At 29.8% G+C, this 14,227-nt stretch overlaps 1 protein-coding gene across 1 annotated transcript; it reads left to right on the top strand.

The window, feature by feature from the left end:
• Nucleotides 1–11,409: 11,409 nt before the first annotated feature.
• On the top strand, nt 11,410–13,236 carry LOC133668844 (bark storage protein B-like). The gene is made up of 6 exons (XM_062088862.1): nt 11,410–11,758; nt 11,934–12,001; nt 12,117–12,272; nt 12,363–12,545; nt 12,629–12,817; nt 12,915–13,236. Exons 1-6 carry the CDS (start codon nt 11,506–11,508, stop codon nt 13,083–13,085), a joined length of 1,020 nt encoding a protein of 339 aa, XP_061944846.1. The 5' UTR covers nt 11,410–11,505; the 3' UTR covers nt 13,086–13,236.
• Nucleotides 13,237–14,227: the final 991 nt, after the last annotated feature.

Raw genomic sequence — 14,227 nt, 5'->3', positions numbered from 1 at the left:
AGAATTAAGGTTAGGGTTTTGATATTTTAAATTGTAAGAGATTCAATTTGTAGATAGATGGGTTTATAAGTGTTTATGCTGCCTCTCATTGTTAAGATTAACTTGTGAATCCAGACGGTATAATTTTAGTGAAAAGACCATATAATTTCAAGGAGTACATTTTAAATCTTGTTGCTGAAGATTTTCTTCTTCTAAACTTTGACTTGTTTTCTCATCAACTATTATATAATCATAGAAATATCTATTTCTCACTCTCGTTCTATTTCCCTCCATTGCATTTTTATCTTTTCAAGTGACTCATTATTGTTTTTCTAATTTTTTTTTTGCTTTTAACAGTCGGTAATAATGGTATTACTAGTTCATCTCTTTAAGTTTGAAAAAATAAAATAGATTAAAAGTTTGATTGAATCAAGCAATGCACCAATTTGAGCTGAACTGAATTGTAATATTCTTGTTTATCTCTATGTGCCTAGTTAGGCAGACACATATTGAAAGTAACATCAAGATTAAAGCCTAGAATAGTAATTTAAAAGTCTTTTTGATGGTTGAAATCTTCATTAACAATCACACTTTATCTCTGAGTTGAAGTTTGGAACTCTCTCTCTCTCTACAAAAAAAAACTGAAAAATAAAGAAAATAAATTTTTATATCAAAATTAAATTTTGAACACCAATCACCTATAAACCTAAAAAATAAGGAATAAAAATATTTTTTTATATGAAATTTGAAATCATTATCTATTTTACCTTAGTTTTTCTTTGATCCTCTAATTTAGATCTACCCTTCCTTCCAAAAACTTAATATGCCGGAAAGGACAGGTTATTTATAAGAAAGAAAAAGAAAAAGAAAAAGAAAAGAAAAGAAAAGAAAAGGAGTTTATGTATTTTATTTATGGAATATCCTCGAATATTCAAAGATTATTTCGCAACATTATCCAGTCTCTCTTCCATGTGCTTCATTTTGTTCCCATTACTCGATGTGATAAATAATTTTGTCAGCTTTGTAAGTAATGCAGGCGCCTTTAAAACATGGAAATATGTTGTGGTCTCCATTGAATGACAGGAATCGCTGGGGCTGAACCACGCAGAAAGACTGGTAACCACAAAAAAAGGAAAAGGAAAAGAAAAGGACTGCACTACAAAACAAATATTGAGATCTGAATTCTGAAGGCATCATCTACTACTGTTATCACGTGTTGTTGTAATTACTGTTTACTTCTAAATATATTAAAATAATATTTTTTTATTTTTTAAAAGTTATTTTTTGATATTAACGTATAAAAATAATCTAAATACATAAAAAAAATTTAAAACAAAAAAAATTTAAAATTCTTTTAAAATATTTTTAAAATAAAAAAACAAACAATCATATCACCACGATAAAATAATCTCCATGGAAACTTTTTTGATAACATTTGTGGCGACTGGAAGGAAGAAAGCAGGAGGAGGGCTCCTCCACTCATGGCAATAATTGTCCTTTGATATATAGCAACCCCGTGAAGAATTTTCTATTGAAGTTGGAAGGTACCCGAGAGTTGGAATTTATTATAAAATATCACAAATTCCTATCTATATTTTTACTGTGAAATTATAGCATTCCCAAAGTTGATTGGGGGTGAGTGTTGAATTGAAAGACAAAGAACTAAAATAAAATAATCAGGTAAAATAGGTGATAGGTTTGCAAATAGTTTAAAAAATTCATCTGCGTCCCTCATCTTTTTACGTTATTAGTTAGTCGGTCCCTATAATTTTTAAAAAATAAATTTTGATACCAAACTTAATTTTCCTCATTTTCTAGTTCTTTGTTTGGTGGATGAGAGAGAGAGAGATGCCGGATTCTGGTTTAGAGAGATAAAGTTCACATTGAGGAAAATTTAAGCCATCAAAACGATCAATTTTTGTGTCAAATAGTTTCATATGATGAGGAAGGTTACGATTAAATGTTCTTTTAACTTGAAAACACCTAAAAAAAATAGATCTAACCTTGAGAAGATTTTTGGTTTCAAGTTTGGATTGGTGTATTGTGTTTTTGGAGGCTATGAATTGGTTTACCAAGGTTCCTACGGTGTTTCCTAGGTGTTTTGAGTAAAACAAAATACAAATAACCTTGTTTTTCTACCATACCAGTGGCTGGATTCTGAAATTTCCAGTTGATACGTCATTTGTTTTCTCTCAAAGAAACTGGGACCGATGACGCGTTGTTCATCCCATTAAATTTTAAAAAATAAATAAAGGCATGTGTGTGGGGGTCTTTTCTTGACCGAGGTGTGGCCTCATTTTTTTCAATTTTTTTTATATTAATGGCTATTTTTATGTGTTTTTTCAAATAATTTTTATAATTTTTAAATTTTAATTAATACCCCTTCTATATAAGTTTTTGGATTTTTTTAGCCTTTCTTGAAAAGCAATTATTTTTTAATTATATTGAGTGTGTTTAATGTTTTTTCAAACATTAGTATGATTCATCTGTAATTTTTTTTGTATATTGATATAGATTAAATATTTTTTATAATATTTTTAATATGTGCAACCTTATATAATATTTTTTGTTACTTTTATTTTGTTTAATAAATTTTATATGTGTGTCAATCTCTATTACAAATTGATTTTCATAAACAAATTTATTAGACACAATAAGATAAATGACCTATGTTGCGATATTAAATATTTTTATCTACATTAGTATTTTATTTTGCCAATTATGTTTTTATTTATTGTTGATTACTTTTTTTTTCATTTATTTTAACAAAAGGTTAGTGGTTTATTTAATTGGATGTGTGCATAATTGTTTTGATTTACATTTTTTTTTATATAAAAAACTTTGTTGAAAAATTCAACATATTCAAGTTTATTTGATCATGTATTAGTGTTTTCCATTTGATCATTATTCCTATGATTTTTTTTTCTTAACTCTTTAATAAAAATTTTCTTCTTTTTAATTTTATTATTAAATCCAAGTTGATAGTGTATCTGTTTTTTGGTCTTTATTGATTGCTATTGTTGCTTTTTTTTTAATATGATTCAAATAAAACTAATTTATTTAGTTAATTTAGATTGAAATATGTTTACGACACTAAATTATTTTACTAGAAAAATAATACAGATCGACAATATAGTACAAGAACCAATAAATAATAATGAACTAAAACAACTCTTTTACTTACAATTGCAACACAACACAATCTAATAATAGATAGTTAGCCTTTATTGTAATCAATGTCTTTTAAAAAGTTAGCTAAATAAGAAGTCATGTTAGAAGGATAATTTACTAAACCAAATCTTAATAAAAATACAATTTTTTTATGATATAGATATATTCTTACATTCAAATTATTTTTAATTCAATCTGCAGAGAAGAGAAGAATAAGGTGTAAACTAGTTATTTATATAAAAAGTTAGTCTGTAGCTAAGAACTTTGAAAAAGTGGAAATGATCATGAGTGACATGGACACTAGCATCAATTCGAGCATAGGCGACGTTCAAATAATCCAAAGAAATAAAAAGGTTTATATAATTATTATTTTTAAAAATCGTGAAATTAGTAGATATATATATAAACTGATTTAAATATTTATATTAATCTTAAAAAAAAAGAAAAAAAGATAAGAGGTCAGAAAGGACAAACGCTATTTTATTTATGGAATATCCTCGAATATTCAAAGATAATTTCGCAATATTATCCACTGTCTCTCTTCCATATGCTACATTTTGTCCCCTTTTTTCGATGTGATGAATAATTTTGTCAGCTTTGTAAGTAATGCAGGCGCCTTTAAAACATGGAGATATGTCGTGGTCTACCTTCAATCACAGGAATCACTGGGGCTGAACCACGCAGAAAGACTGGCAATTAATGGTACACGAGCCATGTTGCTTGATCTTTATACTATTATGATTTATTTCCTCCTTAATTATTAATTCTTAGCTTTACATAAAAAGTTGCGTTTTCCCCCAGCACTTTGAAAACGTGGAGACTATCACGACTGCCATGGCCGCTGGTATCATTTCGAGTGTCTTTGCTGTTCAACTAATAGAAAGAGAGGAGGTGGGTTATTAAAATAAAATCCGAAAAGATAGCATAGAAAGAGGAGTTTATGGATTTTATTTATGGAATATCCGAAGATTATTTTGCAATAATAGCCACTGCCTCTCTTCCATGCAAGTAATGCATGCGCCTTTCAAAGATAGACACATGTTATGGTCTATCTTTCCCACGACAACGATGACCAGGTAAACAGGGGATGAATAAGGCAGAAAGACTGATAACCACAAAAGACACAAGAACAAGACAACACAACCATGCAAAAATTTAGATTTGTATTAGTTTAATATCTTCTATCAATTATATATATATATATATATATATATATATATATATATATATATATATATATAGAGTACTAATAAAGGTTTAATTTATCTTTAATATTAAATTAAATAATCTAATATTTGATATATGAATCTAAAGTAAAGATAAATTTCATGGGACAAAAATACTTTACAAAGAAAATTATAAAGTTGTTATAATTATGAAATTCCTATTATATCAAACCATTGTTTCCAAACTGTTCCTAGTCGATGCTCTCTAAAATATTGGACATTCATTAGAGTTGTAGAGGTTGGTACATATTGTCGCACATGTGCGGCATCGCGATGATGCGTCCAGTACATGTAGGTCTGAAGTAATCGGGAAAATAGGGCGGACAAGTAATTCTTGTCTTTTATATGTGAAAAACAAGAATGAGAGTCGCCACTTAATATTTTGGTCACTAGGAACCCTAAATAGTCTTAGAGATTGGGTATGAGGACTAGTTGTGTAAATTGAAGGTATTAGCACCCCAAATACGTCTTACCTAAGGTAAACTGCATTGTTTAATTGTCTGATAAAAAATTAAGATCTTGTCGTGTTTTCTAATTGTTGGTTTGTCTAAAGTTTAAGAAAAATCCTCTACTGTAAGAAGATCCTTATTTTATCAGGTAAAGGTCTATACGTAGATAGTGCAATGTTTGATTCTCTTAAGCTTTTCTTCTTAACCCATTCACAAGCATTGAGCCAATAGCTCCTAAGTTAGTTGACTTTACAGTATTAGGTGTTAAAACACCCCTTCGAGCTTAATTGCTTAGGTTAGGGATTTGATTGACTTAATTTTTAAAATTATCCTGAATTAATATATGAATATTATTTAGGCAGCAAATTGATATTTTATCAATTTATAGGCTTTTAAATTTTTTCTATAAATATTAAGTTGTGCCTTTTATTTAGATAAGGTTGCTTATTACATAGAAAAACTATGCAAATTATAAAGTAGAGAGCTAACACTTTAGACATAACAATCTCTCTCCTAAATAGGGATTTATAAGATTTCTCACTAATGGTTTGTGTGAATTATCATTAGAGATTGGACAATTAAACAACTTGTGGTTTGCAACAACTCAACCTTTAAAGAATTATTAAAAGAAAAAAATCAGTTCTTCATGTAATAAATCACAAAACACTCTAGATCTTCATGTAACAAAAATAATTTTGTTTTATTATTTTCACTGTGTATATAAAATAGTTGATAGTTTTAGATAAATAAAATAAAAACTGAGTTGATTTTGAAATGACTAACATGTGTGACATGTTTTAAAACATAGTTGATGGTTTTAGATAAATAATGATTTTTTCACGTGACATTTAATTGATTTATCAATTGGTTATAAGTATAATTATGACAAAAAATATTTATTTATTTAAGAAATAAAGAAATATAGGTGGTATTGTTTACATTAAAAATAAACATTCATATAAATATTATATAAGAATAATGATTTTTTATAACAAATAGGAGAACAAAGCTAAAATCAATTAAGTACATAGAATTGACCATGCTAAAAAAGTCTTGATCGACCAGAAGATTTGAGTAAGTAGTCGATTAGGTGATAATGAGTTATGATCGACCATTGGAAATTGATCAACCATAAGATTTTTAAAGTGCACGAGGAATGAAAAAGCTTAATTCTATTCATAGTTGGAGTCCTTAATAAAAAAAAATTAATTAGAAGTCATAGGATTTGCTTAGAATTCATTTGATATCAATAAATAAGGAGTTTAATTTGTATTATGATTCAATTAAGTCTCCTTACCTTATACCAATAATTGTATAAGATTAGAATTTTCATGTTTTGATAGGATTCAAATTATATATCAATAAATAATGGGTTACATAGTTACTATGACTGATGATTAGCATTTTATATACAATTTTAGTTATTGTTTTTTTAGCAGTTTTAGTACTATTTATTTATTTCTTTATTTATAGCTTTATTTTATTTTATTTTCAAGCACTTTAATTATTGTAATCTCTCTCTCTCTCTCTCTCTCTCTCTCTCTCTCTCTCTCTCTCTCTCTCTCTCTCATTCTTTATGAACCTATATTTTTATTTATATGGTGTTGCTTTAGAGCATATAACTTTTCTTAAGACTTGAGGTCTTAGAGCCCTACACCATGCTCAATGTTCCACGGTGTTTACGTGCCTACTCTCGAGATTAAATTCTTATTATATAGTTTCACCTTTTTAGAATGTGAAATGATTAACTAGTAGCATATTGATTAGAAGATTATTTGAATGATCAATAGATTATCGCACCAAATATGATTTAATATTTGTTTTATAAGATAATAATTATGCGTCCAAGAAAAAACACAAGTAATGGAGAGAGGCCACCTTCTTAACCATGAAGAGCTTAATATTCTACCATCTCCTTATATTCTAATGTATTAAATAGTATTAGACATTTTTAAAGATGGGTCTTCATTGTCTAAATCATAAGTACACTATAGAACTGTGTTTATATACACTTTTACTGTTCCTGTGTAGTACCTCATGTTTCCATCAATCCAAATAGGTTCATCACCACCAATCATGATGATATAGGCCTAATATTAGTAATGAAAATGGATAATATGGGTCATCCTATTGATTTCATAGAAAGTGATACCGAGATATTAGGAATATAGAATAGAAACAGTTAACTTACATAAATGATAATTTTTCTCGCCACTTTAAGGTACAAAACCAAAGAGATATATATTGAAATAACCCACCACTTTAAAGATACATATTCACTCACCACTTTAGAGATACAAAGTCAAGGAATAAAAGTTCACTACTAATAAGGAGATACAAAAATGTATAAGGAACAAAAAGGCAAGGTCAAAGACTTTTTTATTTAGATTTTGTTAAAGATCTCCATACATTATTTAAATGATCATTATATACTTTGAAAAACCTTCCAGGTCTAGGGATAGATTAAAATGATAGAATTGGAACCAAAATAAATGATTTCTATAGAAAATTAGACAAATAATAACTAACACATGTTTTGACTTATTAGAAACACAAATAGACACATAGAAAGTCTAAAAACTAAAAAGCCATAACTTTATGTACAAAACTCCAATTCATGTATGGTTAGCTAATTTAAAACCACTAAACTCTCATGGATTGTCAACTTGGATATGATTAGTATATTGATATGACACGATATTAGCCTATGATTTTCACACCCTATAGGCCTCATATTGACCTTTAGTGGTTGATTATTGAGCAGTTGATGACCCTTTATGACCAATTAGTTATTAAACCTACTTATAAACATAATAATTATAACCTACCTTTAAGAAACTTCTCGTATAATGTCATTAGGAAAACCTGACATGAACTTAGTCTTAAATTTTATGAACTTGGGTGACAAGTTAGTTGTTATATATGAATGTACCCTATTTTAGTTTCAGCAAGAGTCCAAGTCATTGCAGCAAGTAAGGAGGATTGCAAAAGACCCAACACCAACAAGTCGCCAACTATAAATAACATAAATTACATCATTAACAAGATAGATAAACTAATCTAACATTGGAATGATTTGAGTGCACTGGATTAGATAAAGTTCCTAAAGAAGTAAGGATGAATAATGCATGTCTTAAAAACACTTGTACAAAAACCAAAAATTAAAGCTTTGGTTCATTTTAAGATCCTTTGTATATATCTATTTCTTTTATAGACATTGATATGATGCCTACAATAGAGGAATACTAGAGGTTGATATAGTTCTTAAAACCAGAGCACTTAGTGTATTTCTATCAAAGACTAGATGAAGCCTTAAGAGAATTGGATAAATTGTTGAGGGTGGAGCAAACGGGGAGATATCAAGAAAAGAATAATGTTGGAGGAATACAACTGAATGTGCTTAAAGATACTAGCCTTAGGCATCTTCAGATATAAGTTCCTTTGATGTTTGTTCAAAATCATGTTTCTATTCGTTAACATATCTAAGGTTCAAGAAAAGTTCTCTTCGGTAAGGAGATCTTTGTCTCATCAGATTAATACCTAGTCATTCTAGAGCCCATAAAGATATGTCTAAGGTTTATGAAAAATCTTTATTAGTAAAGAGATTCTTATCTCATCAGGTTAAAACCTCACTATCCTAAAGTTCAAGACATAAAAAAGAGGTTTTATCTGAAATTTTTGTCAAATCCTAATGGATAATCGCAAACTTGTTATGATACCCATTAATTAATGTTTTTTTTTATTTTTCAAAGTATGATGAAAATGTAATTTTTATTTTTTCATATAAAATATGCATGAAAATTTTAGAATCTAGTCGTATGCACACCAAATAAAACATATTTTTTTGTATTGTTGAAATGAGGAAAATGTTTAAGAGATTTTTGGAACTTTTGAAAATTTTGGCGAAAAGCAAGTATTCTTAATACCGGGTTAGTATCTTACAATATAAGTCTACAACTTCGATATTAAGTTAATTCCTTGAAAGGAAACATATTTATGTATTTATAAAATAAAGAATTTATTTGTTTTTGAAAAAAAAAAACCAAGATTGTTTTAGAAAAATCATGTATTTTTAATACCAAGTTCGTATTTTATAGTATAATTCTACGGTCTAATATTGGGTAAAATTGCAAGAAAAACACGTGAGGGGGCCACAAATAATTTCAAAACGGTCCTTGGATTTCTTAGATGTTTTTTAGATTTTTTAAGGGTCTTTTTGGCTAGACACACAAATATAAACAAATTAAAATTAAAGAAAAAAAACTTATGGTGTGTTTACCAATCGCACCCTTAGCCTAAAATCATAAGCATAAAAAATTCATTAAGGTCGTGTTTGGCAAACACCCCCTACGGAGCCAAACAAGACCTTATTTTCTTAAGGTAAAACAGAGCGGGCCAAATATACATTTAAGTCTGGGTTTGAGTTGGGCCTATTGGGCTTGAGGCCCAAGTCCATGTATAGGGTTGGACTCAGGCCCAACCCAACTTATTTTGTTGGGCTAACAAACGATCCAACTAACCTTTTTTTTTAGAAGTTGGCTTAGGTCCAGCTTGTGTCACATGGTCACTAGTCTAGCCCCTGACCATGTTAACTTTTAATTTGCTATAAAACATGAATTATTTATATTTTGCATGCAAAAAACAAAAACTTGCAAAACTCAAGAGAAGGAAAAAGAAGAAGAATTATATGGTTGTATCGTTGAAGAACATTTTTGAAATAAAATATATTATGATATAAAATTAGATGAAATAACTTTATAGAATTAAGATAATTGAAGAAATATTATATTAAAATATGATAAACTCATTTTAAAAAAATAAAGACATGTTAATTTTATTCTTACATAACTTTATAGAATTAAGATAATTTGTTTTCAATTATATGTTATTTATTCTTACATTTAGATAAGCCGATTTAATTCCTTGAGCTATCAATCAGACTCAATAACTTAAAATTATGGTACCAACCAACATGAATTATGATTATACTATCTCATTGACTTGTTCTATGTTGCGGGTCGGGTTAAATTTTTTTAAAACATAAAAAAATATTCAGATATTTCTAATATGTTTTTTAGTGAAAAAAAATTTAAATCGTATGGTCAACCAGACAATCAACTCAGACAACTTGTAAAAACATAGTTTAACTCAAAAGAATTTTCAAGATGATATTTTTTAATATTAAAATAGCAACATATTGGATTGACTTGAGTCAACCCCGGTTATAAGACTATGATAACCTCATAGAAAACAAATTATAAAACTTAATTTCCAAACAACTCAATGTTGAAGGATGAAATTGAAAAAACAAATACTTAAAAAAAGGACCTAAATGAGTGATCTGAGCTAACTTGTCAAACTTGCGAATCGGGTTATAAGACCGAGAGAATGCCATAGAAAAAAAATTAAAATAAATTACGAAGTTCAATTCCCAATCAGTCTATTGTTGAAGAATGAGACTAAAAAAAATTAATTAAAAATGAACATAAAATATGACCCAAGTTATGAGACTGAGATAACTTCATAGAAAAAACAAAAAAAAAATGACCTGATTTAACCAGGATTAACTTGTCAAGTTCGCAACTCTGGTCATGAGATTGAGATAACTCTATAAAGAATAAATTATGAAGCTCAATTCTAAATCGATCATGTCAGATCTAATATTGAACGATGAATTTGTAAAATAAATAATTAAAAAAATAAGCTAAGTCAATATGGGTTAACCCGTTAAGCACTATTTTCAGGTCATAAGGTCAGAATAACCTAATAAAAATCAAATCAAAATAAATTATGAAATCTAATTATCAATCAAACACATATTAAATGATGAAATTGGGGAAAAAAGTCAATTAAAAAAAAACCGAGTTAACTAAAATAACCTACCAAACCCGTAACCTAAGTCATGAGACAAGGACAACCCCGTAAAAACAAAACCTAATGTTGAAGGACATGAGACCGAGATAACTTCTTAGAAAAAAAAATGACTTGATTTAACCGGGGTTAAAATACTAAAACATGTGACCCTGATCTTGAGACTAATATATCTATATAGAAAACAAATCAAAATAAATTATGAAACTCAATTCTCAATCGACCCAATATTAAATGATAAAATTGAAAAACAATTCAATTAAAAAAAAACATAAAAAATAACACGAGTCAACTCGGATTAACTCGTTAAACACTATTCTCGGGTTATGCAATCCAAATAATCTAATAGAAAGCAAATAAAAAAATTATGAAGCTTAATTCCTAATTAACTCAATACTAAAAGATAAAATTAAGGGAAAAAAAGAGTTAAATAAGAAAAAAAAAAGATAAAATCTAGCCAACAAGGTTAACTCACCAAATCCACAATCAATGTCATAAGAGTAAAATAATATAATAAAAAATAAATATAATATTAAAAGATAAAATTAAAAACAAAATATTAATTAAAAATTTCAAATAAAAAAATAATCACAAATAATTTCCCCATATATTTTAAATAATTATTAATAATAATTATGGTAAGCATTGCCATTTCGCAGTGATGGGAGGGTATATTGGAATCTCAGTTTCTATAAATTCCCATGAAAACAATCCACAACACACAAAGCAATAACATTAATTAGCTCTAAATTGTCCCTCTCCTCATTTCAGCACTACGTGCTTGGCTTTAGCTTTCTCCAGGGGAATCAATGGCCTTGGCTGGATTGCCAAGTAAAATGTTGGCAGTTGAATTGGCTGTGATGGTGCTTGTGCTACTGGCCATGGCACAGCAGTCTATGCAGCTGAACTTGAGACGCCCTTTACCTGAGGTTGCCAAGAAAATCAATGGCAATACAGTGTCTTATTTAGGCATTGTTGTGAGTTCCTCTGCCAGCGAAGACGCTCTTCTTAATTCTGGTTTCTTTGTTCCCAGCACACATGTACCTTACATTGACCTCGTCGGTAAATCCTTTTTTTGAATCTTAATTATGAGTTGTAACAATGGACACTCTTAGTTAATTAATTAATTAAATTAGGGTGGGTTATCCTTAATTAAATCTAATAATAAGCAAATATATATATATTGATCAGCTTGACACTGCAATAATTTTAACTTTCTGGTTTTTTGATTAATTAGGAAGAAGATTCAACATTGGAAAGATTAAGGACGTTCATGTCGTAGTTGTTAACGTAGGGGGTGAAATTGTAAGAACCCTTCTCTCTCTTCTTAATATCACCGTTTAAGTGCATATATAATTAACGTTAACTCTTGTTTTTAATTAATTAACTAATCCGATGTTTAATGCTGTTTGCGTATTAGCCAAATGTAGTTCTAGGCACCCAAGTTCTGTTCGATTTACTTAGCATCCGAGGAATCATTCATTTTGGGAGTGCTGGAAGTGTTAGCGATTCGTTGCGTCTTGGTGACGTTGCGGTGCCAGCGTCTGTTGCCTTCACAGGAAATTGGGAATGGAAGGTACAATTAAACTAGTTCAAATTATGCAAAACTTTAATTTGTGAGACTACAACTGACGTTTTGTGATTTATGCGTGTATTTTTGGCGCAGAGCAACACGTCAAAGAGAGGGAAACTCAAATTCGGAGACTTCAATCTTCCACAGAAAGGATCCAATTCCTTGGGAAGCGCAGATTTTCAGAAAGTAAAACTGTATACTGCCGGGAACCCATCACAGAACCTTTTGTGGCTTCCCGTCGATTCAGACTGGCTTGCGGTTGCCTCTGAGCTGCAGGTAGCCACTGATTCGATACTTCTCCGTACTCTATTACCAAAATTCTATATTTACTGTTAATTAATCTGTTTGATTGCATGCAGGGTTTGAAGTTGCAAGAGTGTGTAAATGAGATAAACGAGACGAATTGCTTAGAGAACACGCCGGCAATCGTCTTCGGAGGAAGAGGCTCCACTGCCGATATATACCTTAAGAATGCAGCATATGGCGAATTCCTTGCCAATAGATTGAATGCCACATTTGTGGATACATCGAGTGCTGCCGTTGCTTTGGTAAGGGAGAAAGGAAAAGTGAGAAAAGCATGCAGTTGATTTTAGGATTCGTCACAATTTGGTAACTAATGGTTCGTGCTTTGATTTGCATTTGCAGGCTTCTTTGACAAATGAAGTGCCTTATATCTTGTTCCGTGCTATTTCGAATTCGGTAATTCAAGGAACATCAGGCTCCAACTCTCGCTATTTGGCCACCGCCAACTCTGTCAAAGTTGCAGTCAAGTTCATTGAGTTGATTGGTGAACCGAACTCGGTTTTCAAGTACTGAAAGCAACTAGTATTATGCCCTTTCCTCAATAAGGTCATGGTGAAAGCTCTATCCTCTATGTCCATGTCATGTACTCAATAATGAAGTGTAATGAGGAGGGTGTTCTCTGTCTTTTAATGAAGTGTAATGAGAAGGAGGGTGTTCTGTGTTCTGTGTTCTCTGTCTTTGACGTTGAATATGGTGTAGAAATCATGTGTCTGCTGCAATTTCCGTTGGATAATCGAAAGAACTACATCTCCGGTTGCCAGGATTGAACAAAGAACAATGATAACATTAAAAAACAGAGATAACAACATTCAAATGTGTCTTAAACACACACACAAGTCAATTCAATCCACATTTCTTCGACCTTGATCTTAAAGACAGAGCCTTGAAGCGGTGACTTCATCGACTTGCTCGTGTGTGTATGCGTGTGTGCACGCTTTTGTTACACAGATACGTAGACCACTGAACACAACGGTATTTTAATTGTAATCATTACACATTCACTGCTCCTCTAATGATCAACACTATGATGTGCAATATCATGGCTATTGCTAACTTTCTAAACCTGGTCCTTCTCGTTTTCACTGCTCCTCTAATCGCCCAGGTGTTGTTTTTCATTCTCCTTACTTGAGGAAGTAGATAGATTGCGGGGAAATTTAAATTTTTAACTTTGAGTTGATTTTAGATTTTTAAGCTATTTTTCATGTTGTTTGAGAATATAAATAGGTTTATTTTACTATGTTTTTTTAATGTATTTTAGATCAAAAATTGGTTTAAAATGAGTTTTTTAGATAAAAAAACCAAAGTCTTATTTTTTCAACTTCTATCCATTACTTAATTCTATAAAAAGCAGATAACACATTATTCATCCCTTAAAAAAAAAAAAAAAACTAGGTCTTGGTGTGCAGCCTAGGATGGAAAGCCTACTCGCCTTGGCTCTCTTTTTTAGAAGGATACTTGGCAACCAAGCCCACGCATTTCGTCTCTTTTTTTTACCTCTAGGGTTTTTTTAAAAAAAATAGTTATTTTATATTTAGGTCAAAAATAAATTTTTTTAAAAATAAATTTAATTGAGTCCATGATTCAGGTTGAAGGTTTGACAGGTTAATTCACAACTTCTAAGGCAACACAATATTTTATTGTCTAAATAATTTTTT

This window comes from Populus nigra, chromosome 11, assembly GCF_951802175.1.
Source record: "Populus nigra chromosome 11, ddPopNigr1.1, whole genome shotgun sequence".
NCBI classification, from domain to species: domain Eukaryota; kingdom Viridiplantae; phylum Streptophyta; class Magnoliopsida; order Malpighiales; family Salicaceae; genus Populus; species Populus nigra.
The sequence above is the reverse complement of the archived record's forward strand: the minus strand, read 5'-3'. Positions and strand labels throughout refer to the sequence as shown.

Excerpts from the sequence above, each read along its gene's own strand:
- LOC133668844 (XM_062088862.1), top strand. The coding sequence starts at position 11,506 with ATGGCCTTGGCTGGATTGCCAAGTAAAATGTTGGCAGTTGAATTGGCT. Across the intron at positions 12,273-12,362 it reads CAGGAAATTGGGAATGGAAG|AGCAACACGTCAAAGAGAGG; the intron begins GTACAATTAAAC and ends TTTTTGGCGCAG. Across the intron at positions 12,546-12,628 it reads CGGTTGCCTCTGAGCTGCAG|GGTTTGAAGTTGCAAGAGTG; the intron begins GTAGCCACTGAT and ends GATTGCATGCAG.